We start from the raw sequence: 27,443 nt of genomic DNA, 5'->3' as shown, positions 1-27,443 counted from the left end.
AGAACGACATGCCTGAAACAGTGGCTGATCTATCCAATTTCTATTTATATGAATAAGATTTAAAAAATAGAACCAAATTCATTTAATTATATAATATATATACACACTTGGATAATATAATTATGTAATTTTGTTATTGGATAACGATATTTGCGTATGTAAACTTGAGTCTTATTCTGCTACACTTAATGAAAAAAGCACTACACTTGTGCACTTCTCTATTGTTGAAAAAGTCACCACCTCCTTTGCATTAGTTTGACAATGACCAAAGTTTATTTTGCTTATACTTTTGTAATTGAGTTCCAAAAACTGTAATAGAGGCTCAACTTGTTGAAGTGCTTAATTACTTAAAATATTTGGTACACGACAGATTGCCATCAGATATCAATTCTATTCATAATCTTAAGTCAAACAATATATATGTATATATATATTCTTATTAATCCCCAATGAATCAAACTTAAAACAAGTTAACAAAGGTATTAATCTCAATATTAAGACCTAATGGACCTTGAATATTGCAGAACTAGAGGGATTTATTCCATACTGGGCCTTTTACCAAATGATTTTTTGTGAGAAATCAACCTCTATTGGGCCGGTTCCAATGTGTTTCCTTTACATCTCTCCAGTTATTGGAAGCTTGCTATTTGCTTCTTGATGCATGACCATTCTTTTCGAATTGATGCCTACTACTACTACCTTGCTGCTGCTGCTAATAATAATAGTAATGCCTAAAATTCCTTTGATTTGTCCAACAGACCTGACCCTGAACTAAACGGATGCGAAGTAACCCACATCTATTAGCAACTGCAATGTTTAGAAACAAAATGAAGAGTCCTCTCATTCTATTCATAATGTGACTAGAATCCTTGGTTATGGATGTTAATCAAATTGAAGTAACATATGCTTTACCAACATGTTTGAATCCCAACAGCAATCTGTAATACTTCATATGGTTACGTCCCATTCGTGATCGGATCTGTTAAAGTAGATGTTTTCAAGCTCATTCCCAACTCTTATTTCCTGCACAACCCTACCTTAGAGCTACTGCAATGGAGAAAAATTAAAGAAGAAACACAGACGCCCAGCTTGTGAACCTATTAATTAATTATTGAGCTAAAGCTTTACAAGGAAATAGCACTCGAACAAAGCTTTAATAACAAGTAAAATGTCATCGGTCCAGCATCCACTCAAGCCAGCAATTTATCCAAAACATACTGTGGCTAAGCGCATATACAACCTAAAAGAAACACTATCACCATTCGTATAATAAGGTCCGAATATTTGCCCCTCTACAGTCGTCAACCATATAGAATCATCATCATATTGCTGCCCGCATTGCTCCTCTTGCAGCCTCTCGCTTCATCTCAGCAGCTTTACCACTGCCGCGGAAATACATGTATACTTGCTGCACATATGAAGGTAAGTAAGTTAAAAAAAGGTAAACGCCTATAAACTTGGGGGGAAGAAAAAAAAAGGAGAGCTGCATAATACGTGCAGCAGTATGACAAAAACATAATCTCATCAACATTCCACAGGGGAAATGGAGGACAAAAAAGGACCTGAAGAACCCAGATGCTGAGCACCAACTCAAGGCAGAAAAATCCAAATCCAATAAAGTAGAAGATCTGTTGGCAAAGAAAACACAATTATTAGACCATGCCAGACAGCATATCAAAAATATTATGTTGATCAATCCCATTGTACAAATCCAAGTTCAGATTACATGTCATAGTAACTAAACATGGCAAAGCCTGACGTGAACTCTAGAAAACGCAACCTGTCCCCAGCCCAGGTTGACTTAGAAAGTCGACAGCCTGGACCTAGAGCTAAAACAACTAGACCTGCTGCATTAATAAATATTGAGGCAGATCCTTTTTCTTTTTCTGGTCCTAACCCAACAAGATATAATAAGCTAAAAGTAAAGCCCAGATTATCTCCTCAGTTGTCAGCTTTAAAACAAGGATCAGTAAGTATCAGACATATCAGCAGCAAGGTATATTATTGAACCCAGAGATCTTACCCCAACTAAAGCATGGTCACCGACGACGTCTATTGCAGACAGGATGCCACTGTTTCACAAACCACAATACGAAACCATCCGTGAATGGGAAGAAACTATCCAGAAAGCTTATTTGTAGTATTATAAAGAATAAGTTTGGTGTAGAAGAGTAGTCTGAAAAAATATTTGACATAAGAAAGGAACATTTGAAATACTTCAAGAAACATACGTGAAAGATTTCCCTTTGAAAATTATAGGAGGAGCAACTGCTGCCAGGATGCAGAAACCAAGGTGAACCTGTGGACAGCAAAACAAAATTATATATATAAAAAAATAGTATTCCTGGGCTCTTAATAATATATCTGTTGTGGGAAAGATGAGTTTACCAAATAAAACAAGAAAAACCATCCAAACTTCAAAGCACTTTCATTCCTGAAAGAAGAGGCATAATTTGTTTGTTACTTGGATAACAGAGAGCACTCAACCAATGAACTACTGAGCAAAGAGCAGTAATTGGATCTTTCTGTATAGGTTTAGGCTTGAAATGAATAGTTATGAATGAATTTACAATCTAGTTATTCCATTTTAAACAGGTAATGATGCACTATAATTTTGTCTGCAATCACGTTAGATTCATCCCAATAATATAAACTGTATAGTCATCGGATCAGAATAAGCTTAGCCATGGAACTGAATGATAAATAGATGTTGAATGACATCAAAACAACTCCTCAACAGTAAATGGAAGGTGAAGAGAAGGGATGAAAATCATGCACAGCAGGGAAATCAGTACCTGAATGCACGATAAAGTGGACGATACCACAAAATATAGGCTCCAGGAACTCCGGCTATGAAGTAAATAACAGCAAGAAACCAGATTTTAACCCCTTCAAAGCAAAAACAAACACACCAAGGTCAGATTACACAGCAATTTATGACATCAAACACGGTGAAAAACTGTCCACAGGAAAAATACAACATAAATATCCAAACCAACCTTCGCCTTTAATCCATGCCGTTGTAACAGCTATAATGTTCCAGAAAAGACAAAGAACCAGTCCTGCACAATATATCATTCATCACTTGTTTGTCCTGTCATGTTAGATGCTACTGCCAATCTAAAAGTCCATCACCACCACCACCCTCCCCCCATATGTTATTCACTAGAGCAAGGGAAAAAAAAGAAGTCGGCTGGTAGTGAACCCCAGTTAGCAGCTGGTGGTGAAGAAGCCAGAAATGTCATAGAAAATGAGACAGAGCTGCAGTTTTTAAATTAGCAAAGCCTAAGTTTCTCAAGCCTAATATTATATAGGACCTGTACGAAACATCTTTGGTACTATATTAAAGTAAAACAAGGCAACTATGACAGAAAAGTTTAGTTTACTATATTGATCATTGAAAAATAATCACATACCAACTAAAAAATAAGCTAGGTATCTTTCAGATGTTTCGCGTGCAAAATTATGGCACCCTAAAATATTATAATAGTTGAGTGAACAAAAAAAAAAAAAAAAAGAATGCTCAATTTTGGCAGGAAAACACAAAATGCACACTTCATCAGCCACATCTAAACCAATAAATCATGGTAACTGGGATTAATTAAAGGCCAAACATACACCTCAAACCCTCTGAATAAAAGTAGACAGCATTACAATGGGCAGCTGGCCGGTTGATCTTCACAAGAACTGTAACAAATCTCTTTTTCTTGTTTGACAATTTTGACAAGTTAAGATGGTAAATTAACCTACTAGAGATCCTCTATCCTCAATATAATATGTCTCATTTCTATCTTAGTAAAATTCTCATAGTTTATTAGACAAAATTCTATAAAGAAGAAACCTACCTGTTTGTGCAGAAACAGAATCCTTACATTTAATAACTTACCTAAAAATGTTGTGAAGGCAACATATTGAATTCGTTGTAGATGAATTGGTATTTCATTTGCAATATCGTGATGGATAATAGGAAAAAATGGTGGCCAATTTTTCTCCTCCAGCACAATTCCAGCTGCAGAAGAGAGAGTTGAAAGTGTGAATTCCAAGTCAAAAATAAAATGGCTATTGCCATTCTTGAAGAAAACAATCAGTCCACAATCTACTGCGTGATCTGGTTACATGCAACTTAGCAACCCAAGTTACCTAAAAATGAGATGGTGTGGAATAAAAATAGTGCAGAATGAAAAATATAGGAAGAGATGGAGAAAATTGACTAGTAAGTACAAAAAGATGGATTTACTAAAAAAAGAATTGAAAAGCCAGCTCCAGGCAATATGAAATGAGCATGGATGACAGATTATTACAAAATTAAGAACATCTTACCTCGTGCAGCTGCATCTTCACGCCGTTTTACGTCCTGCATAGTACCAGAAAAAAGGAAAAAAAGAAAAAAGCAAATTAACACATGTCAAACATAGTGTCAGAAAAATGTTCCTCCACCAAAATGCCACAAAACACAAGTTCAACATAATTAAAACAGATCGACAAAATCACTAATATCCACCAAAATTTTTTCAAATGAGCCTTATAATGTGAAATACAGATATTCCATGTGCACATACATTGCAGAGGAACGTGCATATCCACACTTTGAAAAAATAGTTTTATGCATAAATGATAAAACTGAAAATACTAGTATAAGAAAAATGACAAAGTTATCTAACAAGTAACTTAATGATAAGAATTCTCCTCTTGCAAATCAAAACACTACCGCTAGTAAACCAAAACTAAAATCCAATTCCAAAGCCAAATCTGCCAAAAAAACTATTTGAGAGGTCTTTAACTGCATTCATATCTGAGATTCTAAGAAAAAGCTGACATGCAAAGCTGCTTCCACAGGGTGTTGAAAGTTTTACTACAGCTGAACTCAACTAACTCCTAGTCCCAATTTTGAAACCAGGTGAATTCACATTAGAGCAATTACTATGTAGAAGAGTAGAAGGCTGGAAGTAATCAACAGACTGAAGAGAAGCAATGCAAAAGATGGGCCTATGGCCATCTAGCAAGTGTTTAAATTGTACGTATTCTGCCAATGTTTGGAAGGAGAGGAAATGTGGGGGACAGAGAAATGGGTGGAAGATAACCACAGCCCACAATTATGTCAATAGTATTTCTGACACATACCTGCTCCCGCCTTCTCAGTTCCGCTTCCTTAGCTTGGAGTTCCTTTTCTTTCTTCCTCAAATCCTAAATTCAAACATTAAAAATGAGAAAATCTTCAGGAAAACACACTAAATAATACATGTCGCAAAAATGAATGAGGGCTTTCACCAGCCAGCGGAATTTAACCTACCGTAGCTGAATCAATTGGAATATCAACTGTTGCTCCATGATCATAGCCGAAATCGGCAGGTTCAGGAGGAAGTGGTGAAAGCCTCGAGTTTGAAGGAGGAGGAGCACTCTGAAAATTTGCAGAACTATGCGTAAGAGTTCTAGAAAATAATAGAATAACCAGTTGCTTTCCTTGGTGGCATGTGAAGAAATAACTTGGAACCAAAGTACCAACTGAACTGACAATAAAATCTATCCGCTGATCTAATAAAATAGAGTCTAAAATTAGACAAAATATAGAAGCATTGTGCTAGTATTTTTCAAAAAATTAAGCTTACTGCTGTGTAAAATGCACCTCCACTGAACTTCTGCTGACTACTTGCTTTCCCCCTTACAACGGGATCCTAGTTACAAAATTAGATTATTACTAAAAATAAGTTGCAGAACTTTCCAAAATGATAAAGCACTAGAGGAACAAAATCATATCAAGCAGAAAATAAACAATCAAGTTTCTCTCTATTGATCACACTTCAAAAGAAATCTATAAAGTCAAAAAAAAGAAAAGCAGGCTTGCATGAAGCAGCACGCTGCCCGAGTCTCGAAAATCTTGCTTTAAGCATATATCAAGTATACTGGTATACGAAACAACAGAAGTCACTAAGTCAGAATATCTTTGCTATCACCAGAGATAATTCACACAGGATAAGTAATAGAGCCGCTGATAAAAAATGAAAAAGCGGATTCTCTATGAAACGTTCCCCAGTAAGCTTATCCAGAAACAAGATACTACATCAAACAACCATCCGTATCTTCTTAGACCAATCACAATTTTGCAACAACAGTTCAACACCAACCCAACATCATAAAAGAATTGTGGCAAAATGAAGCCATTAGCTTGGAATACACAGAAAAAGAAAGATTTTTGCAACTTCATAAGCCAAAGCATCAAAAGTGAACCATAAATCCACATCAATAAGCTATATCAATGCATAAAACCATCCCAATTCGCTAGAATTATCAAAATTCCCAAGTTTTTGTATCATCAGTTCTAAAACCCATAACTCACAAAACCAAACAACCAAGAAGTCAACTTAAACTTCAACTATGCATCAAAGAAAACAAAACCCAGAAATAACAACGGGGGCATGAAAGAGAGAAACTCACAGAAAAGGGATTAACTTCTTCTTCATCAAAAGGGTTAGGATCATTATGACGACCAGCCATAATAGCAACAACCACTTAAAGAACACAAAACAACCCAAATAGAAAAGCAAGAACTATAAAGAGAGATAAAGGAGAAAGCCAAAAGCTTTGTAGAGGAAGCAAATTTTGAAAAAAAAAAAAAACAAAAAACAAAAAAGAGTTCAGGCAAATTAGCACAAACAAGAGAAAAAAGAGAGAAAATTTTAGAGAGAGAAAAATATTGGTCTATAGAGAGAGAAGAGATTGAATTGTCTATAGTCAGCTTATGGCAATTTTCATTTTGGATTATTCTTACAAAGAGAGAGAAAAAGATTGAGAGGAAACAGCGGGACAAATTTAATATATAAAAGTACTTTTATTACATGTGAATTGTTTTTCTTTTTCTTTGACAAAAATTATGATCTCAATTTTGAATATATTAAAGAACTTTGTTAGCTAATGTCAACAACTTAACTTCTTTTTTTTTTCTTTTTAAAATTTTTGTCTTTTTATTCTTGGATTTGGAATGTCATGATTTACTTCTTACCATAACTATGGTTTAATTATTATTATATACATATATCTGTAAAAAGTATATAATATTAGAGAAATCATCCTATTTAATTTGTTTTTATTTATACAAATAAGAACAAAGAAATTTGAAATTTAAATTTTAGTTTAGTCGATATTTATAACTTTTCTGCAACACTTAAACTATAATAGAATAATGTAGGGAAAGTAAACCAAACCCATTATTCAGCTTTGGTGATATCTTAATGTGGGTGATTAGTTTAGGGAAGATAATTGAACTGCCATAGATAAATGATTATTCTTCTCTTGAAAATCAAGCTTTTGGAAATTAAGCAGTTCCCATCTTTCTTTGATCATAAAACAAAATGAAGGTCCAAGTTTCTTGATGAGTAAATATATTTTATATATTAGCATAACCTGATAATTAAGTAATAGAATATCTCAAATATAATAATAAATTAAAAAGAAAAATGCAAGCTCTTTCTCTAATTTGTGTTGATATCTGGTGTTCTGACATTTCCAATGAGAAGCTTGTGGACCAACACGGTTGCTTAGTATTATTGTATTGTAGCCTGCCAAATATATTTTGACGATTATAGCAATGGAACTAATATGAATTTTGACTAGCAGCCATTGAAAACATTATATTATATTGATTTTATCATCACCATAACCTATTCTTCTAGACACCCATCTAGCAATTTTGCCAAATTTCATCAGCTCTCTCTCACCCTGCTGCCTAATCCTCTATGACTAATGAGTTAGGGAAAAAGAAATGATTCAAAAGAGACCCAATTTGCTCTTAAGCCCGTTTCCATGTTTAACTCTTAGTTTTGGCATATTAAGAAAGTTCCTTACTGAATTGATGGATTCATATAGAGTGGTCATGCTGGTACCCAAGTTCTTGGTGAAATAAAATAATGTGCAAACCTACCGTGAAGGCACCGAATATAAAATTAAATCATTTGTTTAAGCTGGCCTTTGATGTATATATGATTCCAAAATTACAGCAAATCCTTTCTTTGTTCCTTTCCCCATACGTAATAAGAACATGTTGTATCTGTTACCCCTTGAATTAACCAAGGTAGTGATGAGGGAACCTTTTTTTTTTTTTTTCCTTTCTCTTTTGAATTAAAAGCATGTGATTCTTGTTATTATAGACCAATAAACTATTGGTCCCTTGCTACTAAAATCTAATTATATGATTAAAATTTTATTTTAATAAAATTTAAAATTCATATAATGAATAATAGTTTATTAGATAATAAAATTTAATAATTAAAATTATACCAATAAAATTTATTATGTTATTTAAAACATCTAAAACACAACATACAACTCTTATTTCATTATGCATTCTCCAAGTTTCTTTTTCTCCATTCGATCAATGCGCAATTGCTCTAAAAAAATTTGTTGAAGTTTATTATATTTATTTGTAAACCAAAAAACAAAGAAACTATTTATATATAAATTTAAAACTAAGGAAATTGAGGAAGCTATGCAAGGGTTTAATTATGTTAACTAATAAAAACAACAGTTTAGAGACCATCGGACATGGTCTCTGAGTGGTCGCTAAAGCTAATTAGCAATTACTTAGAGACCACATCTTGTGATCTCTAAAACTTTTGTCGCTAATGAAGAGAGCGGCCAATATTGGTTGCTAAAAATAGCAACTACAAAAAGTGGTCTCTATTCGGCTATCTAAATAAAGTGGTCTCTACTTGGTCTCTAGTTGATCCCTTATTATTGGTGCATATATTTTGATTAGAAGACAAAATTAGGCGTCCAAATTAATCCATTGGATTTATAAAAAAAAATATAAATTATAAATAACTTGAAAGAGGTACATATTTTACATGGCCAAAATCTTTAATTATTTGGTTAGTTTAATACTTTAACTTTCGGTCTAATTTAATAGACACTTAAACTTATTTTTTATAATATTTTAATACTTTTTTACATGTGCTATACAAAGTGTTTAAATATTACTAAAAGTTAAAATAAAATTTAAAAGTGTTTAAATATTAAAAAAATAAAAATTTAAGTATTTATTAAGTTAAATTGGAAGTTAACTTAAATATGCATATGCATGAGAAGCTCTTTCTTTACAATAAAAGATTGAATAAGATCATGGCTCCATAGATGTTAGATCATCTCCAAGACTAACCCCACCATGACGGTAATACATGTATACACTCAACATAACCCAGAAGCTCAGCGCATATTCATAACTGAACAGCACAAAACCAACGAAGTACAACACCCTAGCAAAACCATGATCAGAAGAAACAGCCATTGCACTCAGTACTCCAGTTAGAGATCTTCCCTCAATAGGAGAAATTGAAGCAAACAAACAGAAGGCCAAGTGGAACAAATAAAACACCAAAAACCACTTGAACGTCAAACGCTTCTTTTCTTGGAAAGCAAGACTAAGGGTACGATGCCATGACGAATACGCTGCTGGAACACCAAGTACCAAGTAGGCAACGGCCAGGAACAACGACTCTTGTTCTACTTCCCCGCCTTGACTCCATAACACTGCTACGGCCATTAGATTCCACGAAAGACACAGAATCAGCCCTAAAAATGTTCCATATGCAACATTCTGCAACCGCTGCACGTACTCATGACTTGAAATGTAGGTTTGGATAGTGGAACTGGAAGCTGAAAAGGGATTAACTTTGTCTAAAAAGGTGGGAATACTGTGGTACCGGCCAGCCATTACCTATCAGGAGAGGAATCAAATATGAAGTATGCTGAGAAGAATTGTATATGGAAGAGGAGAAAGCAATTTTTGTTTTTCCAAATAAAGTAAAGAAAATATTTATAAAGAGTCTGCATGCAGACTTTGGATGGTACAAGCTAAATGAAAGAAGAGATTCAAGAATGCGTTAACTGCAGCCACCATGCGCGTTTGACTTAGTTTTATTAGTCACTACACGCATTAGAAAATTATAATTTACAAAAGGGAATGACAAGGAAGAGGAGAGATTGTGAGATAGGTTTAGTCTATCGGTTATAAAATTAATTTACATATTAATATGGTAGATTGGATTATCTATTATCATTAATTATGAGTCATAATTAAAAACTAATTAATATTAATGAATAATGTTATACATCCATATGCAATTAGTCTTGTTTACCAATAAGTTGGTAGACTAAATATTTCCAAGAAATTATCCAAGCCTTTCATTTGTTTGCAAGTCTAATCAATTTGTTTCGTCTACTAAGAGACCTCAATTTACACTTTAAACCCACTTTTATGGGTAATTTGCCAAGCTGGTATCAATTCTTGGCATTATATATCAATTTAATACCAAGATTTTAATTTGAATCAATTTGGTACCAAATGTACATAACAGTATATCAATTTAGTCCAAATGTCCAATTTCTGACAACCGGTGGTGACGTGGCATGCTGAGTAGGTATATTTCGGTTGTTTTGACCTCTCAGCGTGTGCCATGTCAATTAATGAATTTGACTCAGCAATATTCTCAAATTAAATCCCATTCCCCTAATTTCCCCTTTCTATTCCCCTCTCCTATTTCTCGTAACTCCTGTTACCCCCGTTCATGGACATCATATTTCGCCACTCTTTACAACCATGATCTTGATGACTTCAGGATCACAGCCCACAACCTCCCTGATGATTATGGCCACTTAGACCCCAACGTTGTTGTTGTTGCTTCTGTAATCTGTATCCTTGCCGTTCTTAGGATAGAGGGGTCTTCTCGCTTCAATTATGTTGCTTCCATTGTCCACGTCATCACCATCCTCTTCATCATCATCACTGGCTTTACCAAAGCCGATACTAAAAACTATAGCCCTTTTCCACCTTATAACTCTCGTGGTATTTTTGTAGCTTCAACTGTAGTTTTCTTTGCATATGTTGGGTTCGATGCTATCTCTACAATGGCAGAAGAAAGTAAGAACCCAACTCGAGATATCCCTATAGGGCTTGTGGGTTCAATGACAGTAATTGCCTTAGCCTATTGTTTATTAGCTGCAGTACTTTGCCTTATGGTTCCATACAGGCATATCGATCCCGATGCTGCATTTTCAGTAGTGTTTGAGTATGTAGGTACAAGTTGGGCCAAGGCGCGCTGCAGTATGACCTTGCTATGCACAGCAAAGCCAAGCTCATTATCTTACACACATTGCTCGTACTCATATGATGCTGCCATGGTTCGCTCATTCAATGAGAAGACAGGAACTCCAGTTAATGCAACAGTTTTAATGATCATTGCTACTGCTATTGTTGCCTTCTTTACGAAGATGGATATTCTTACTAACCTTCTGTCAATTTCTACTCTGTTCATCTTCGTGCTTGTGGCTGTTGCACTTCTTGTCCGTAGATACTATGTTACTGGGGTAACAACGCCTGCTAATCATGCCAAGCTAGCTGTGTGCCTTGCTCTCATAGGAGAGGGGAATAGGAGAGGGAAATAGAAGAAATGAGAATAGAATTAGGGTTGACTTAAGGAAAATTAGGGGAATTGGGATTTAATTTGGGAATATTGCTGAGTCAAATTCATTAATTGACATGGCACACACTGAGGGGGCAAAACAACCGGAATATACCTACTCAGCATGCCACGTCATCACCGGTTGTCGGAAATTAGACATTTGGACTAAATTGATATACTTTTATGTACATTTGGTACCAAATTGATTCAAATTAAAGTCTTGGTATCAAATTGATATATAATGCCAAGGATTAGTACCATTTGAGCAAATTACCCTCACTTTTACTCTGCTCCTCAACTAGGCTGGACCTGATTAGACAATCTTGGCCGAAGCCTGACTAGATTCTCATTATTTTTGGATATTTCATCTTAAACATTTTATTAACGAATGGATTGCTTTGAATTATTGGACTTGTATGTCTCGAAATTCATGTAAATTGAAAAAATTGGTGAAAACATTAAACTTGGCCTTCTATATGCGCAGTTCCAAAATTGCAGTCAATTCATAGCTTGCTTAAAATCTAGGATAGGAAAATGTTTCGTATCCTTTGATCTTTTGAGGTAATTAAAATAACGTGCATATCATATTTAATTAAAAGTTTACTAAAGAATACACGATACCATTGCAGATTTCCAGAAGTGGTGTTCAAATAAGATCAAGGCTCCATAGATCTAAACTCTGGTAATAAACGTTTACACCCACCACAGCATAATACTGGGCCCAATTTCAAAACCGGGAAATTACAAACCAGCAAAAGTAAAACCAGAATAAACATCAATTGCACTCAGGATTTGTATTGGAAGGTCTTCCCAGAGAAGGATTAACAAAAAGCAAGTACCAATTGCACTCGGTAATGTTTTACTTGGTAAAGTGGCATTAGCCCAGTCAACAAAACAACCAAGCACGAGAGGGACCCGCGTGATAAGAGAACCGGTTATCTATAGCCTTAAGTGAAGTCCTTTGTTTCATCTAAAATCAACATGTAGAACACCTTAAATTGCACTGCAAATTTCTAAAAGCTCGAAAAGCTAAAGGAAAAAAAATTAGCTATAACTAGATACACTAATCAAAATTTGAATTGAAAGGAAAAAACTATTGATGGTCCAAATAATGAAATAATAACAGGCATTGAATGAGGGCTACACAAACTAGATTACATGTATGATGTATGGATATGACTATGTGTGCGGCTGAAGCTGAACTAACTTAACCAAACCAATATATTCAAGTATCTTGGTTAAGTTAAAAGAGTTCAGAACTTAGTGGTGTGCCGTCTTCTTCTCTTCCGTTTCCGGCTCCCTCTGAAGGGATCAACCCAGTCCTCGTCCTCCTTCACAGCTTCATTCCAGCGCTCCTTGAAGATTTGAAGCTCCCAAGTTGATTGTCTTCTAATCTGTTCAATTCATGGTAAAAACCAACTCAATTAATTAAATTGAAGGAAATCATAACTAGCACCGCATTGCAAAACTCTTTCACATCAAGTAATTCTCTAAAGGTAGTCCATCTCAAATACTGATGTATTTCAAAACCTAAAAACTAACCAGTTCATAATTTACACGACTAAACTGATATTCAAGTGATATGCAGCCAGTATTTGCTCATATGGACATATCAGTAACAGAACCTCAGGAAGGCTAGGATACTAATTACACTGGAACCCAGTCCCCAACAAATTTGTAAAAATCAAATATTTAATATAGAATAGGGGTGATGAAAAAGCAAAATGTACTCCTATCACATTTATATATGTTATGCAACTATTTCAGCCTCCAGGCAATCAAACTAGGGTAAAATGGTAGAAAACCTAACTAGAAATGATGGAAGACCAAAAAAATCATTAGTCTTACCTCCGTTCGAGAATCCATGGTTGAAGTGCCATATCTCTGTAAATAAGGAGAGATGGTTAACATGGAAACATAATGGTAAGCTGGTTAGAATAACTATGCTTGTTAATTTATTTGTATGAATGAAAAGAGCCATCTATTATACATTGTAAGTTTACCTTAGTCGTATCTTCACCGTTTGAAGTCTGCGAAGATTGAGAAGAGCGTGTCAGTAATCAAGATAAGAAAGCAAGAAGTATAGTTTTTCTATTAAAAATTCTTGCAGATTGGATGACCTTTTTTCCAGGAGGTCCACCCCCACCCAAAGTTTGTATGCCCTGATGAACAATGTACTCACTATCGATGACCCCTACCTTCTTTGTGCGATCCCCCTGTTCAATGCCATATGGACATATTTGTCCGTTACTAAATTGAATAAAGTTAACTTTCTAAATTACATAAAAGAAGAGAAATGCAGGAAAAGGAAGTTACCAAGCATAAAATTCCAATATACAGTTTCAGACTTATCATGTGAGCATTTCATGGCACGGACGCATATGCAATTTTACACAAGCGACAGAGAAAACTAAGCAATAAAAACAGACTACTGCTTGAATTAAAAAATATTAAGCATATTCTTTACCCAAAAGAGAAAAAGAGCACATCTATGTCATCTTACTTGTGCACAGTATCCAAGTTTCATATCCATTCCCCATCCATGGACCAGATCATTCTGAACAGGAAAAAAGAGTCGTCATTCAGACATGAACTTGGAACATTTTATAACCAAATATTGAAATAGTAGAAGCTTCACCAGACAGTGGTTTTAATATAGAACTTTAAAATTGTTTCCTAACTGCCTGCAGAGGAACATTTGTCTTACAGTTTACACTCAAGCAGAACGTCATGAACAGGCACTTACTCATCTACATTATCAGAGCACTCAAAATTAAATTTAGAGCCAAATCTAAAATCAAGGAATAGTTCTGTACTAAATTTCAGACCTAAGAAAAATTTGATTACCACAAAAATTAAAATAAACAGCGAAATAATGATAATGCTATGTGTAAAATCTTTATTAGCCCTAAGAACTTTCAAAAATTGACTCAAGGTAAAAGAGTAACAATACCTGTATAAGATGCCAAGCACAATACCAAGCTGCTCTTGAAAATACCGGAGCCATACCTTCCACAAACCTACACATGTATTTTTACGGAAAAAAAAAATTAGTATTCCCACACAGCCAGTACAACGGGAACATAGGATATCCTTCAAACAAGTATTGAAGATAGTGTGGATGATAATTGATAAAGTTGAACTAAAAATTTACTTGTCAAATGGTAAATTTGGCAAAATTGGCATAGAATATGAACTACCTACTCTTCAAGATTGGTTTCAAAGATGAAAGTTATTATTCAGCACTCAATTTCTCCTATATATGTTGATTCACAGCTTAATAGCAGATGACAGAGAGGCAAGGACATAAAACTAGGACCACAGTAACCAAAACAATCAGAATCGAAACCATGATGCTTATGCACAAAAGTCATACTAGTTCATTATTTCCCAGCATTCAGTAATATAGCTACTTAAAATAAAACAAAATAGAAAAAAGTGAAAATAGGATAATATATTAGCTTACCCAGTGCATGGCGGTCCCTCACTATCATCCGAACATTTAGTACTGCCTCTTTTGTCATAGACCCTTCTGAAAACAGACATTTTATGCAAGTATTAGAATCATCAAAGTGTGGATTAATTAAAAGCTCCCAACTCACCCATTACCTATGAAATCTTTTTGTTCTAGACCGTATAGTGATTCTATGATGTATGTCGGTTGAATTTGGATCTAAAGCCGGTTGAGATATCTCCAATCCTTCTGATCTTACAATACGCAAGTATCTAGGGGTAAAAGAAGGACTATTAATCAAAAAATGCATGCTTGCACAAAATATGAGCATCATAAAACAAAAAATAGAGGTCAAGTAAATGAGCCATTGTAAATTGTGCTAATATTCGTAAATTTAAGGTTGAAGTGTAATAAAATAATACACAGTATTGTGAATCCTGTAATGTTGCCAGAAAGAGAGATGTATGGATGGAAGCCTTGATGACATGATTAAATGATGGAGAGGTGTCAGAGGAAAATATAAATGATTCTAGGCCAAATACATTTTTGGAAGTATAAGGCATTTAAATAAATGGCCAATTGCACCATTGTCATCAAAGCTCTAGATACAGAAGATAACAATATTATTTGGAGAAACGAGAAGGTCCATGCCATCAAAGCTTTTAAGAGTTGAAACCAACGGCAAACCAAATAGTACATAGCAGTAAGAATAGAGATCAATCCTACTCAGGCCATTAATATGAATACATTTTTAGATTACCTTCCTGGATCAAAATGTTTAACCCCTAAGTCTTCATCCCACAAAAATATGTAATCATAGGTAGACACAACAGCTGGATGCAGAAAGCGTTTCGCAAACCACCTAAGAGGAATATAAAAATTAAAAACAAAACACACAAAGTTGAAAAAAGTATTAATACTGGAGTTAGAATACCAAATTGTAAACGCAAATTAAAACAAACTAAAATTAAATGGTAGGCATCAGCAAATAACTAAAAATAATTCACCCTTCATCAAGCCACCTGGGAGATATGACATGTTAAATATGGATCTAATAAAAAGAGCAAAACCATTTATAATAGAGAAAAGACCCATGCATCTTTTAGGAAACACAAAATCAGTTACTACAAGAGTAATGTAAGCTGCAAACATCTTTTTGAATCTTATTGGAAGTCAAAACTCCATTCTTCTACACTTCGACTCAAAAAGATTTTATTTATTGCAACTGCTTAGAAGCACAAGTATATCAAAATTAACAGCTTGCATAAGATTTCTACAAAACACCATGCTCAAATGGCCTAACAAGTTATCTTCTGGTCATGAGATCTAATGAGTTAGAAATACATCAAAACTGGCCTCTCTATGCAGATGCATGACTTGCTATTAAATAAACACTAGGACAAAAGAATCCACTATTTAGACTAGAAAATAAAACAAGCAAAAAAATGCCCAAGAAAATTGTCAAGGTTAACCTTACCACTTTGTTTGGTTCTGAGCAACTATGTGTATGGCCTCCTTGCTCCATTCAAGATCCCACCACCCGTCCAGATGGCCATCATAATGGAATAAAATAACTGTAAAATTCTCTGGAAGAAACTGAATTCAACAAAATTAGGCAAAAAATGTTCAGCTCATAGAATAAAAAAACTTACACAAGACAAAACAGAATACCTTCTGGACAATAGTATCAACATTATGCTTTTGGTTAATACCAACTGGAATAGCCAGTAAGTTTCGGCGCATAGATGTATCCACCTTCAACCTTGAACTACTTGATGACCACAGAGGCTTCATCTCCAAATCTGAACTAGCTCGTATTATACCAACAGGTAAACCACCCAGTAATCCAGAAGCCAAAGCTGAATCCTAAATTACCAAATCAAAAACACCTTAATATAATAAGAAATAGTCATCCAACAACATATTCAAGTCTCAGAAATCACCAACTAAATTTTAATAGAAGTTCATGTGTTAGCCATAAAATGCAACAGATGTATTTGTTTTGTAACTTGAAAAGATTATAATAGCAATGACCAATTGATGATTTCAATGGTGATTCTGAATTACCTTTAATGTGCCGAATGGGTGCACTTTTGCTTCCATCTAGCAGGAATATCAAATGGAATCAGAAAATACTGCAAGTGCTTGATTTATCTATTCAAGTGAGAATATCTAGAAATGTGAATAGGATTGCAATACCTGTGTATGCTGAAATTGATACATTGTGGTTCTATAAACAACAAAAAACGTTATTATACACAAAACTACTCCCATACATGGCAGCTGCCTCATTTTGAATCCGCATTTCCCCTATGTCAGAAGATAATAGAGTAAGATTAATTATCAAAAATCTAAGTAAGAATCATTTTATCAGCTTTAAAATTACATGGGGGAGGAGTAAACAAAAATAGAGGGATCCATACCGAATCAAAGAAGGCATTCCTTTTCATAGATGATCTGAGTGACATCATAGACACCCAGGAGCACTATAATAATGTTCTCATAACAAACTGCACATATGCATACTAAAGTTAGATATCAAGCGAATTTCAAATAAATGTTTAAACACTTGAAATTTTTTTATATTACCAAAATATAATTTGAATTTTATGCAAAGAATTATGCTCCATAACAAACCTGAAAACTAAACCACTAAAAGAAACTTAGTTTTTTAGGGAAAAAAAGAAACTTAATTTAAACTGACATGCATGAGTGAAAAGTCGGTGCAGATATCTGTCAGAACCTAATAGATTTGTAAATGTAAAGCCCAAAGCTTCATTAAAACAAGAGTAATATAAAAAGAAAAATCTTTAAAAAATTCTTGAAAAAGAAATGGAAAGAAATCAAATATACAGGGAAAAAATCTAAGTATTAAAGAGAGCAGAACATAAAAATAGGAAAAAAAGATTGAACGTTGTAAATAGATCTTGATTATGGATTTAGAAAGCATACATGGAAATGCAATTAAAAACAAAAACAAACATATAAAAAGAAAACAAGAAACAGTACCTCCTACTGCACTGGATCATTTCTAAGCTAACGCAGTTTAATAAAGCAAAATGGCATTCGAACGATTGAAACAAAAATCTAAAAAGACAAAAAAGAAAGAACGAACAGACCTTCAAAATCAGTTAGTGTGTGTATAAGAAATGGATAAGCAGTGATATCGCCGGAGCCACAAGAAAGCTAAGCTCGGTGGCGGAGATGAAACGATGTGCTGTCCGATTCGAAGGCGATTTAACAAAATCCTACACAGATGAAAGAGAGAGAGAGGCACACAGAGAGAACAGAAAGAAAGAAGCAATCAAAAGTGAGAGATTTTGTAAGAGAGAGTCGAAAGACGAAAGTTGAGGAGGCGCCACGTTTTAAGGACCCTCTTATTACCATTTAATCGATTCGTAATCTTAATCAAGCTGCATTAAAATTAATTAATTAAAGTTTTTTTTTTTAAAAATTTTTGACATTCTTTTGTTGATTTACTAATCTCGTACTCTTACGAATGATTCATTTAAAGCCCGCCTGGGACTATTCTTTTCAAAATATATACTAAAATTAAATTTATTTTTTAACATCAAACAACAGTCCCAAAATTCATCGGGTGTTTCTATTTTACTTTCAGAAAAGGATTACAATTTTAAGGTTATTACATGTAATTTGTGATGTCAATTTAAAGTGACGGAGAATGGCGTTGGGTTATATTAGATTTAGTGAATGTGATATTTGAAAGGAGGCAAATTATAGTATAAAGCTAAAGTAGTACTGGCAGCATCAGCTTGCAGTTACAAGACACAAGACGTTACCTTTGTGTAAAGAAAACTATGAACGACTCCAATTTCTTTAATCTTCCCCACACAAAAATATTAGATGTGCTTGTTGAATTGAACTCGTTAATTTTATTTATTTTTATTTCTTTTCGTCATATGGGAATGGGAGCTTAGTGATAAATGTAAATTTATTATGAATGAGACTGTGAAAATTGGTTTGTAAATGCTGATGGCCAGTCTCAGATCACGTGTGCCCTGCTAGCTTGAGCCACTTTTAAATTGATTGCTGCACAAAATCAAAGTTGAGTTAACAAAATCAGAATGCATGGCAATCGATTAAAACCCAAAAGTTAAAAGGCTACAAAACGGTTTCAATCAATTATGTAATATTCACTGGGTAGAGGTTTTGGTTAATATTACCGTTCTATCGTGTTTCATTTGTAACTCAGAAATTCTCTAATAAAAACTTCCATTAGGGTCTCAGAAAACTGTGTTTCTATGAATCCTAATTTAAAACCATCATACAAAAGTGACATTGTCGCGGGGTCACTTATTATCAATTTCGGATTCAAACTCAAAGCACAGACCTGTCACGCAGATCCTTATTTTGGTTCTTTATGGAGTTGGAAGAAACAGAGTAATAATGCTATTGTGTTGCTTGACAGTAACTTTGGTTTATTGTTTCTCTTAATAGAGGAGAGGATTCCTGTATTAAATTAATACAAGTCAAAACAGTTGTAACTTTTAATCAAGTAAATAGAATAATTAAGATTAAGGTTGGCTGTAAGGTTATAAATAAAGGAGCAGGAGCAGCAGCACTAATATGTTTTTCCAGTGAAAAAGGGCAAAACAAACATAAAGACCAATTAGGGAAATGCATGCAGTTACCATCAATTGCGGGTTCAAGGACACGTTGCTTCCTTGGAACAAATACCAAATACCAACTACAACAGCAGCAACACTAAATTGACAAAAGCATTAAGATAAGTTTAAAAATGAATTTATTGATTTCAAACGCGCAGCTGTCATTAAGCGACCATTTATTTTCCTCTTAATTTATTATTAATTCTGAAATAGGGTTTTGTGAGTAGGGATGTTTTTTCTTATATTTAGTTAAAGATGGAGATGGGGCAGGTCGGGTTGATGGTTCCAAAGTTGTTAGGCGTAGGTCAAGTTATATACTTTTATTTTATTTTTAAATACTTATAAAAATGGAAAGATACATAGTCGTGTCATTCCTAGGGATGGGGATTCATTCAGGCAAAAGAACAGATACCTGGCAGCAAAACACTAGGGTTTCTGTTTCTGTCCGAGAACGTGCCTCGCATGCAACCTTGTTGGGAACTTGCTGTCCTAAACATTAATACTCACCAGTATATACTAATATTTTTGTATATAATATATACTACCGTATGATGTTCTCTCTGTGTTTCTTTTATCTCTATTTTAATAGTAGAATTACCATGTATAGCATGTATGATACCCTAAAGGAACTTCCTCAGAAGGATCCATCCAATCCAATGATGGAATTCTAACCCACCAAATCAAACTCCAAGGTTTATTATCATCAACCTGCCCTCCTTCTTCTCACTCCTCACTTCCACCCTCCTCTACCCTTGACCCGAATATATGAATTATATAATATATAAAACAATGACTATTTTTATTCTGTATTCTACACTGATTGGAATACACGGGATATTTTGATATTAATATAAATATAAAAATTAATTAATCATTACTCATAAATATTTTTATTTTACTGAAACATTAAATTTTAATTATTTTTTAATTTAATATTTTAATTTTTAATATAATCTGATAAATATTTATATTTATTATATAGCATGTGCTTTATTTTATATATATACGCGTATTGTATAAAAATATTTAAATAGTAATAAAAAAATAAAATATTAGTTTATATTAAATTAGATATAAAATCTGAAAATATCTAAACTTAAGAAAAATAGATTTAAATATTTATTAAAGTAAATGAAAAATTGGAATATTAAATTAACCCTGGACATAATATATTGTGGTTCTGCTTTCTCATATGTTAGGATAATGAAAATGGCGAAATTTCAAATCCAGAGTTATCGACGGTAGTTGATTTCGTGGAGACAAATACGTTCACGTCACATGCAGAAAAAAGATAATTAAGGCGTAGATTGTCCAATTCCATAAGCAAATTAAGGTAATTGGTTGAGAGGCTGTTCTTGATAAGGATATTTGTTGATAAAAAACCAACAAATCAGATTCAGGCTGTCCAAATGTTTATTAAAATCCAATAAACGACTGAGGTGATTGCTTGATTATAATAAGGTGGCTAATGCCTCAATACCAATAATCAATAATCAAAACATGATTAATTCATAAATCATAGGTAAGATCAAACACTCCCATGACCAAATGCATCTGAAAGGCTTTCTGACTTTTAGTGTTATTTATTATATTCTCTTCTTCTTCAATATTTGTGTGCATTTCTAACCTCAAAGAGTATTTTAAAAAGAAAAGAAAAGAAATCTGTGTGCATTTTTCACAAGTTGATATTATTATTTTAGCCACTAACTCGCTTATATTATTAAATCTTTATTAAACTAAAGCATATGATGTTTTCTTTTCTTTTCTTTTTTTTTAAAAGAAAAGAAAAAGGAAGCAAGCTAGTGATGTTGGAAAAGACAGTCTTAACAGAAAGTGATAAATCAAACATGACTAGAGGATTTTAAAGCTGATTGTTAGATTTTAGTATTTGTTAATTAATTGGCCCGACCAGCTATCTTATGAAGGACTCACTTTGGTTACTTATCACTCACATTTCCTTGTCTTTTTCCTGGGATGCATATTTAGCGGCCAAGGCTTCAAGGACAAATGTTCAATAATAATAAATAATAAGAATAAGAAAAGGGTGACATCTGACCGAGCGTTGCTTGATTGAATTTATCTTAAAATCAAGATGAGCCCAGCAAGATGTGGTAGTCCAGCCCACTACCCCATCAACAACAAGAATGAAATATCTGAAATTCTGCATCTCTTTCAATTCTCCGAGTGTTACAGGATTACAATAATAGTATTTTACAACAGTTAGTTTCATGAAAAAGGACAGATTTTTTGTACATAACGTACACCCTAGCATACACATGTTAAATTGAGAACCTAGTCTACAACTGATTACTTTTTCAAAATGTTTAACAAGAGACCGAGACCAACAATATACAACACTAACACTGTCACCTACCTCGACATCTCTTTCTTCCCTTTGGCAGATTTTCGGGTTGCTGGTTAGCACTTCGGCGCCCGGCTTTTCTTGGGCGGCCATAACCTTTCTTTATCATAGTTAAGGATTCTGCTGAATGAGGAGACTGAACATTACTTCTTGTTTTCGCTGCATTTGCAGTCTTTGCAGGAGTGTTCCCAGCTTTCAACACATTTCCTAATGATGTGCGATTAGCAGGGCGAGCACTGCGAGGTTTCACAGGAGGATGCAGCATTTGTGGCGTGGTTGAGAGGAGAGTAATAGTAGTCTTGCTGATATAGTCCTTCAAATGCTGCTGCAAACTTTTCGTGACTATTTCTCTGAGTTGTAGAGCTGACTTGTATTCCCGAGTAGTCTTGGAATAAAAGACTAGGGCATTGTTAGCAAGTAGGAGCAGATCTCTGAAGACTTCTTTAAGTGTAGTGATGGAGTGACTGGAAATTCTTGACCTTAACGTATCAATATCCATATGCTGCAATATCATTTTCTTGTATCTTCCTCTCTTCTGTTATTCAAAATTAGAGAACAGCAAAAGTTAGCAAATTTGATAAATTACCAAAGGCTTCTTGTGCCAAGGCACAACATAGCAGAAAGAATTTATGTTAACAGAAATTGTAATTAGGTGGCACATGTTTTGGGCAAACAAGCCCTATTCAGTATCTATGGTCCTAAATCAGGCTGTAACTATTCTGTTCCTTTGTTGTAATTCTCAGCCCTGAGTTGTTTTGCTGTCTATGAGAATCTATCTTTGGCCAAAAAAGAAAAAGAAAAAGAGGAGGGCAACAATCAAATAAGTTCCAGGTATCATTGAGCAGCCTCGTACGAGCATGTTGAAAAGAATTCAAATTTACCATCGATTATATAGAACTGATATGAAAATATCAGCCCACACATACTGCATTATAGATAATGCTTTAAAAAGGATAAGAACCTATCTGTAAAATAAATGACAAGCCAACTTCACAAGATAGAGCAGTATCTATACCTGGCTATCAAGCCTTCGTCTAAAAACAGTGGCGCATTTATTCTCTGCGATAGAATCAAAAATTCCAATAATATCAGCATGCTCATCCTTGCTTGAACTTCTGCTTTTATCTTCAATAACAAAACATCTGACAGTTTGACCAGAGGTGCTGGTTGAATTCTCTTTGCATCGTGTAGCTGATAAAACATCGGTTGACCCCCAAAAGTCGCTGTCTCCAACACTCCCTTCCTTCATATCCTTACTACAATCTTTCCTCTTTCTCTTCCCTCTCCTCCTCCTTATACTCCCTCCCTGTCCCATACAAAAGGTCTCTGCCAGATTCCCTATACCTAAAACTTTCTCTTGTTTAGGAGATGCTGAAACTTCTGGCTTAGTCTCAATATCTTCCATTGACACCGAGGCTGGAACCTGACATTTAGGTGACCAACTTGTCCTGGTTTCCTGAGTGAAACTCCCAGCTGAAAGTCCACCTTTTGATGTCTCTTTACTGGAAGACTCAACTCCATCAGATTTCTGAAACCGCATGACTGATTCAGTCTGACTAGAGTCACAACCAACATTGCTATCGATTCTTCTAGCAGCCTTAAGAGTTTCAAGCTTTGTTTCCAGGGACCTAAAATAGAATAAATCTGTAAACTGTAAGAATAAACCTTAGTGGAGACTGGAAGACTCTCATAGGAAAGCAAAAGTAAAATGGATATCAATGTTAGCAAGAATATGAACTACAAGAGCTCCATTAATGAATTCAGGATTCAGGAGTTAAATATTCCTCTCAAACTGCTACCTTCTCCTGATTTCTACTCATCATAATTTCTCATCTTCACCAAATGCCAATTCTTGACCTGCCGTTACTTTGGCAACTTAAGAGAACTATCATAAAATTAGTTAATAATAATATTTGTCTATTGCAGTTCTTGAGAACTCATGTTAAGTGCCAAACTTTTTACTTTATTACACTGGTATTGAATTATTTTGATCTCGAATTGGAACTGTGAATTCATAAGAAGTCTAGATTGGACAGGGACTGACCCAATCGAGTCTTCAGATTTTTCTAAAGCTCGCTTTAACTCTGCCATTCGCTGCTTTCGTAGCTCCTCAAATAATGCTCTGAGAACGCATAGCATGAAAAGATTAATAAGCGAGCAAAGGAACAAGTTTCACATGTAAAATTTGTTGAAGTTGGATTAATGCTATATTTGGCTTCATAATAAATGTCTACGTACGTGCATCCAGAATAATGCTGTTGCAAGTCCTCGTACTTGGCTTTACATACCTATAAATCAAATACTGTTCCATTATGTTAAGTGTGCCGAAATAACATGTGTACATAAATAATTACTCAAAAGAGATCCGTCCATCAGTAGTAAATTTTAAATTCTCATAAAGGAAAATTTCTGATAACCGGCAAACATGATAATGCAAACTTTCTATGCCTTGTTAATCTATCTTGAGGGCGCAGAGGAGAGGAATAATCAGGCTAATGCTAAATGACAATAAGAGGAGAAATTCAAAGGAAGATGGAAGAAAATGATTTCTGTGCTACCTCGTAATCGTATCTTCATCTCATACATATGAAAGAAAATTCCTCTCTTAAATTTAAGGTATTACCAACTATAGTCGTACCATAATGCTATTGAATACCAATATAATTAAATAATTAGTTTTCAGGTATAGCTAAAAAAAGATGGTTGCTACCCTAATACAGTTCCCAAGAATTTAACCTTCTCATAATGATCAGCACATATGTCAATGGCAATCAAGAAATTTGATCATTATACAGTTCTGAGCATTTAAAATTTCCATGAATTTGCGTAACATCTTGATAAACTAATCATATGGCATTATAAGGTAACTACCTTCTCCATCAAATAAAAGAAGAACAGACCTTTTTCCTGTAACACACACACACATATATATCCAACAAGCATATAACCATACATCCACATTGAACAAACAGCATCACACCAATAAAGAAGGGATCTTGGATACTAGCTTGGACCAATACTATGGTGACAGATCACGTGCATGCCACATGACCAGATAATAAATTCTTGTAATTAGTACTTCTAAATTCTAACTTTGCTTGCAAGTCAAAAAGTCAAGAACATGTATGACCAGTCCAACCTCTTTCATGTCACTATCATGTTCTGATTCCAACCAAAACAAGCAGCTCACTTATGCCTTTTCTTTCTTTTTTTTTTTCCTTTCCCCCCCCCCTCCTAAATCCATAAATTATTAGAGAAAATCATGCATTTTTTAATCCCCATTTATTAAATAACTAAAAGAAATATAATGCCTAAAATGTACCCTTCTATGATGGAGGGTAAATTGGACATGTGGGAAAATAAAATATATATTAAAAGACACACATCCAATCAATGTGCGTATCCTTCGTACAATCGTACTATATTCATCACATTCATAACAAAATTAAGAAGCATAATAAATAACATAAACACTAAAAACCAACAAATAAACAACCAATAATCATTTGATCAAAATCTAAGGTAGAATTAATCAATTAATTAAAATAAATAACCTGAGGTGTAAAAATAAACGGGCAAACGGTTCGGGCTCGGAGCTCGGCAGATACCAAATCCCAATCCCGGGTACCGTGACGGAGAACGGCCCCACCCAACAACAATTCTTCCCATGTGCCCCACCTTACTGCCACCACCCCCGTACTCATCTATTTTTCTTTATCACCCTACACGTGTACGCCCGAAATTAATCCTACACTGCCACCCTCCTAATCCTAAGCACCCTGGCGCACTTTAGCAGACGACGCCTCAAAATTTCTTACGGAAAGGAAAAAAAAACTAAACTTTGCAAGAAAATAAATCAAATAATGATATAGAAAGAGAAATTAAAGAAAGAATTGAAAGAAGAGAGGAGACCCAAATGGGATTGTACAGAGTAAAGAATGGAAGAACCACCTTTCTGGGTTGTTTTGAGAGAAACAGCAAAGAAAAAGGCGGTTTTTTGAGAGACAAGAAGGTGGTTTTTCCGTTTATTTTATTCTTTTAATTTGTTTGTTTTGATGGGTCCGGATTCGAATTTTGGAAAAAAGAAATTCAAAGAAATGGTAATATTATTGCGTGAGAAACGGGGTTGACAGATTCTTATTGAGAGAAAGAATTATAAAAATATACAGCGAAGAAGAGATATATAGGTGCTGTTCCGCTGAGAATGAGAGCAGAAAATAAAGATTGGAAGGGAATGTTTGTTTAGTGAGAAAATTTTAGATTTTTCTTTTTCATTTTATTTTATTTTATTTACTCGAGTTTTCCCTCTCTCTCTCTCTCTAAACTATATTGCCTACTTTATTCATGGAATGACATTTTTACCCCTCCCTAATATGGTTTTACTATCTATATAGCATTCTTCAGACTATTTTTAATTGCTCTTTAAAATACTTGAGAGAAGCCTTCAAAAAATGTGACGTACATTATATTAGTACTGTATTTTCTTTTCTATTTTGGTATTTTTATCCTATTTTCTTTGGGAAATACTTGACAATAATTTGTTTATAAGGAAGGGGTAATTTCTTGAGGAGGAGAAAATCGTAAATTAGAAAAGCTTTTGGTTTGTTGGGTTTTCGCTTGTCTTGGTCTTTTCAAAATTTTTGTAATTCGGTAAACTTGATGCTTATTCTAGGTAACAATGGGATCCACCATCTTATTTTCTTTTTATAATGGAAGTTTTTCTTTTTCCTTTTTTTTTTTTTTTTAATCATGGAGGATAAGTCCAGAAAATGGTACCTTTCTTCAGGGTTGTCTCACTTCTGTGTCCTTTTTTTTTTTTAAACCCAGTGAAAAACTTACAAAACAACGTATTTATTAAGTTATAGAAAGGTTTCGTCACAAATTATCATGCATGACTATCATAAGGAGAAAGGTAGAGAAGAGAGAAACTTCTTGGCAATTTTCATCAAGTGTTGATGAAGGAGAGAAATTAAATGGGGAAATTGATGGGTTGACTTGGAGGAGTTTACTTGCCTATATATATATATATATATATATATATATATATATTCTCAAATATTTTACTTTAGAAAAGCACCCATTGACTCGAGAAGCAAACATAATTACTTTGATTTTCATTTTTAGGTTTAATGAAAATATTTATTCTATTCACAACAAAATAGTTGAAATGAAAGAAGTTTTAAGGTTATATGATTGGGTTACGAGACCAGAAAAGGTTTGTATATGATTGGCCTAATCGATGGGCTGGTCCTGCTCATTGCATATATTTATATATATGCATGTAGAATGCCGCATGAAAAAGAACTGTACTACGAACAGAAGAATAATTAAGTGGAGCCAAACAGAGCCAAAAAAAATAAAATAATAAAGTGCCCTTTGTCCACATGGTTTCTTGGACACCACATGTATAAGCTCCATGCATTGTTCCACCAGGACTTGGCGAATTGATCCTTTCTGCTTGGTGCCGTTTTCTAATTTAGTGGCAAGCAGAAGATATGGACCTCCTACTGGCTTATTTTTCAGATTAATTAAATGTCAATTTATACTGG

The 27,443-nt window shown here is 34.2% G+C and overlaps 5 protein-coding genes across 8 annotated transcripts; 1 reads left to right on the top strand and 4 right to left on the bottom strand.

The window, feature by feature from the left end:
* Window positions 1–1,089: 1,089 nt before the first annotated feature.
* LOC8281741 (secretory carrier-associated membrane protein) lies at window positions 1,090–6,729 on the bottom strand. The gene is made up of 13 exons (XM_002521371.4): window positions 6,433–6,729; window positions 5,607–5,672; window positions 5,291–5,398; window positions 5,122–5,184; window positions 4,321–4,354; window positions 3,887–4,009; window positions 3,000–3,062; window positions 2,796–2,889; window positions 2,389–2,434; window positions 2,232–2,299; window positions 2,024–2,072; window positions 1,563–1,628; window positions 1,090–1,408 (listed from the first exon to the last, which is right to left on the bottom strand). The coding sequence occupies exons 1-13, from the start codon at window positions 6,490–6,492 to the stop codon at window positions 1,322–1,324; spliced, it is 927 nt and encodes a 308-aa protein (XP_002521417.1). The 5' UTR covers window positions 6,493–6,729; the 3' UTR covers window positions 1,090–1,321.
* A 2,380-nt stretch (window positions 6,730–9,109) lies between these two features.
* LOC8281740 (secretory carrier-associated membrane protein 5) lies at window positions 9,110–9,703 on the bottom strand. The gene has a single exon (XM_002521370.2). The coding sequence runs from the start codon at window positions 9,701–9,703 to the stop codon at window positions 9,110–9,112; it is 594 nt and encodes a 197-aa protein (XP_002521416.2).
* Window positions 9,704–10,455: 752 nt separating this feature from the next.
* LOC8281739 (cationic amino acid transporter 1) lies at window positions 10,456–11,433 on the top strand. The gene is given in 3 exon segments (XM_025157762.2): window positions 10,456–11,114; window positions 11,116–11,177; window positions 11,180–11,433. Coding segments are annotated over 3 exon segments (975 nt in total).
* Window positions 11,434–12,509: 1,076 nt separating this feature from the next.
* Window positions 12,510–18,466, bottom strand: LOC8281738. Of its 2 annotated transcripts, XR_007215953.1 has the most exons (16): window positions 18,024–18,466; window positions 17,328–17,414; window positions 17,104–17,214; window positions 16,972–17,007; window positions 16,576–16,770; window positions 16,382–16,500; window positions 15,665–15,766; window positions 15,060–15,176; window positions 14,917–14,982; window positions 14,404–14,470; window positions 13,954–14,007; window positions 13,767–13,797; window positions 13,571–13,666; window positions 13,454–13,480; window positions 13,299–13,334; window positions 12,687–12,844 (listed from the first exon to the last, which is right to left on the bottom strand). XR_007215953.1 is itself a non-coding variant. In XM_015720701.3 (15 exons), exons 2-15 carry the CDS (start codon window positions 17,373–17,375, stop codon window positions 12,704–12,706), a joined length of 1,215 nt encoding a protein of 404 aa, XP_015576187.1. In that variant the 5' UTR covers window positions 17,376–17,414; window positions 18,024–18,437; the 3' UTR covers window positions 12,510–12,703. The 2 variants fall into 2 exon arrangements, 1 of the variants encoding a protein (XP_015576187.1); XM_015720701.3 differs by lacking the exon at window positions 13,767–13,797 and having other exon boundaries at window positions 12,510–12,844; window positions 18,024–18,437.
* Window positions 18,467–21,682: 3,216 nt separating this feature from the next.
* LOC8281737 (bromodomain-containing protein 8) lies at window positions 21,683–26,864 on the bottom strand. Of its 3 annotated transcripts, none has more exons than XM_002521367.4 (5): window positions 25,449–26,864; window positions 24,133–24,182; window positions 23,939–24,016; window positions 22,910–23,522; window positions 21,683–22,429 (listed from the first exon to the last, which is right to left on the bottom strand). In XM_002521367.4, the coding sequence occupies exons 1-5, from the start codon at window positions 25,596–25,598 to the stop codon at window positions 21,899–21,901; spliced, it is 1,422 nt and encodes a 473-aa protein (XP_002521413.1). In that variant the 5' UTR covers window positions 25,599–26,864; the 3' UTR covers window positions 21,683–21,898. The 3 variants fall into 3 exon arrangements, with proteins under 3 accessions (XP_002521413.1, XP_048229607.1, XP_048229606.1); XM_048373650.1 differs by having other exon boundaries at window positions 24,133–24,196; window positions 25,449–25,565; XM_048373649.1 differs by having other exon boundaries at window positions 23,939–24,196; window positions 25,449–25,565.
* Between the last annotated feature and the right edge of the window lie 579 nt (window positions 26,865–27,443).

Source organism: Ricinus communis, chromosome 5, assembly GCF_019578655.1.
Source record: "Ricinus communis isolate WT05 ecotype wild-type chromosome 5, ASM1957865v1, whole genome shotgun sequence".
In the NCBI taxonomy this organism is placed as follows: Eukaryota; Viridiplantae; Streptophyta; class Magnoliopsida; order Malpighiales; family Euphorbiaceae; genus Ricinus; species Ricinus communis.
The sequence above is the reverse complement of the archived record's forward strand: the minus strand, read 5'-3'. Positions and strand labels throughout refer to the sequence as shown.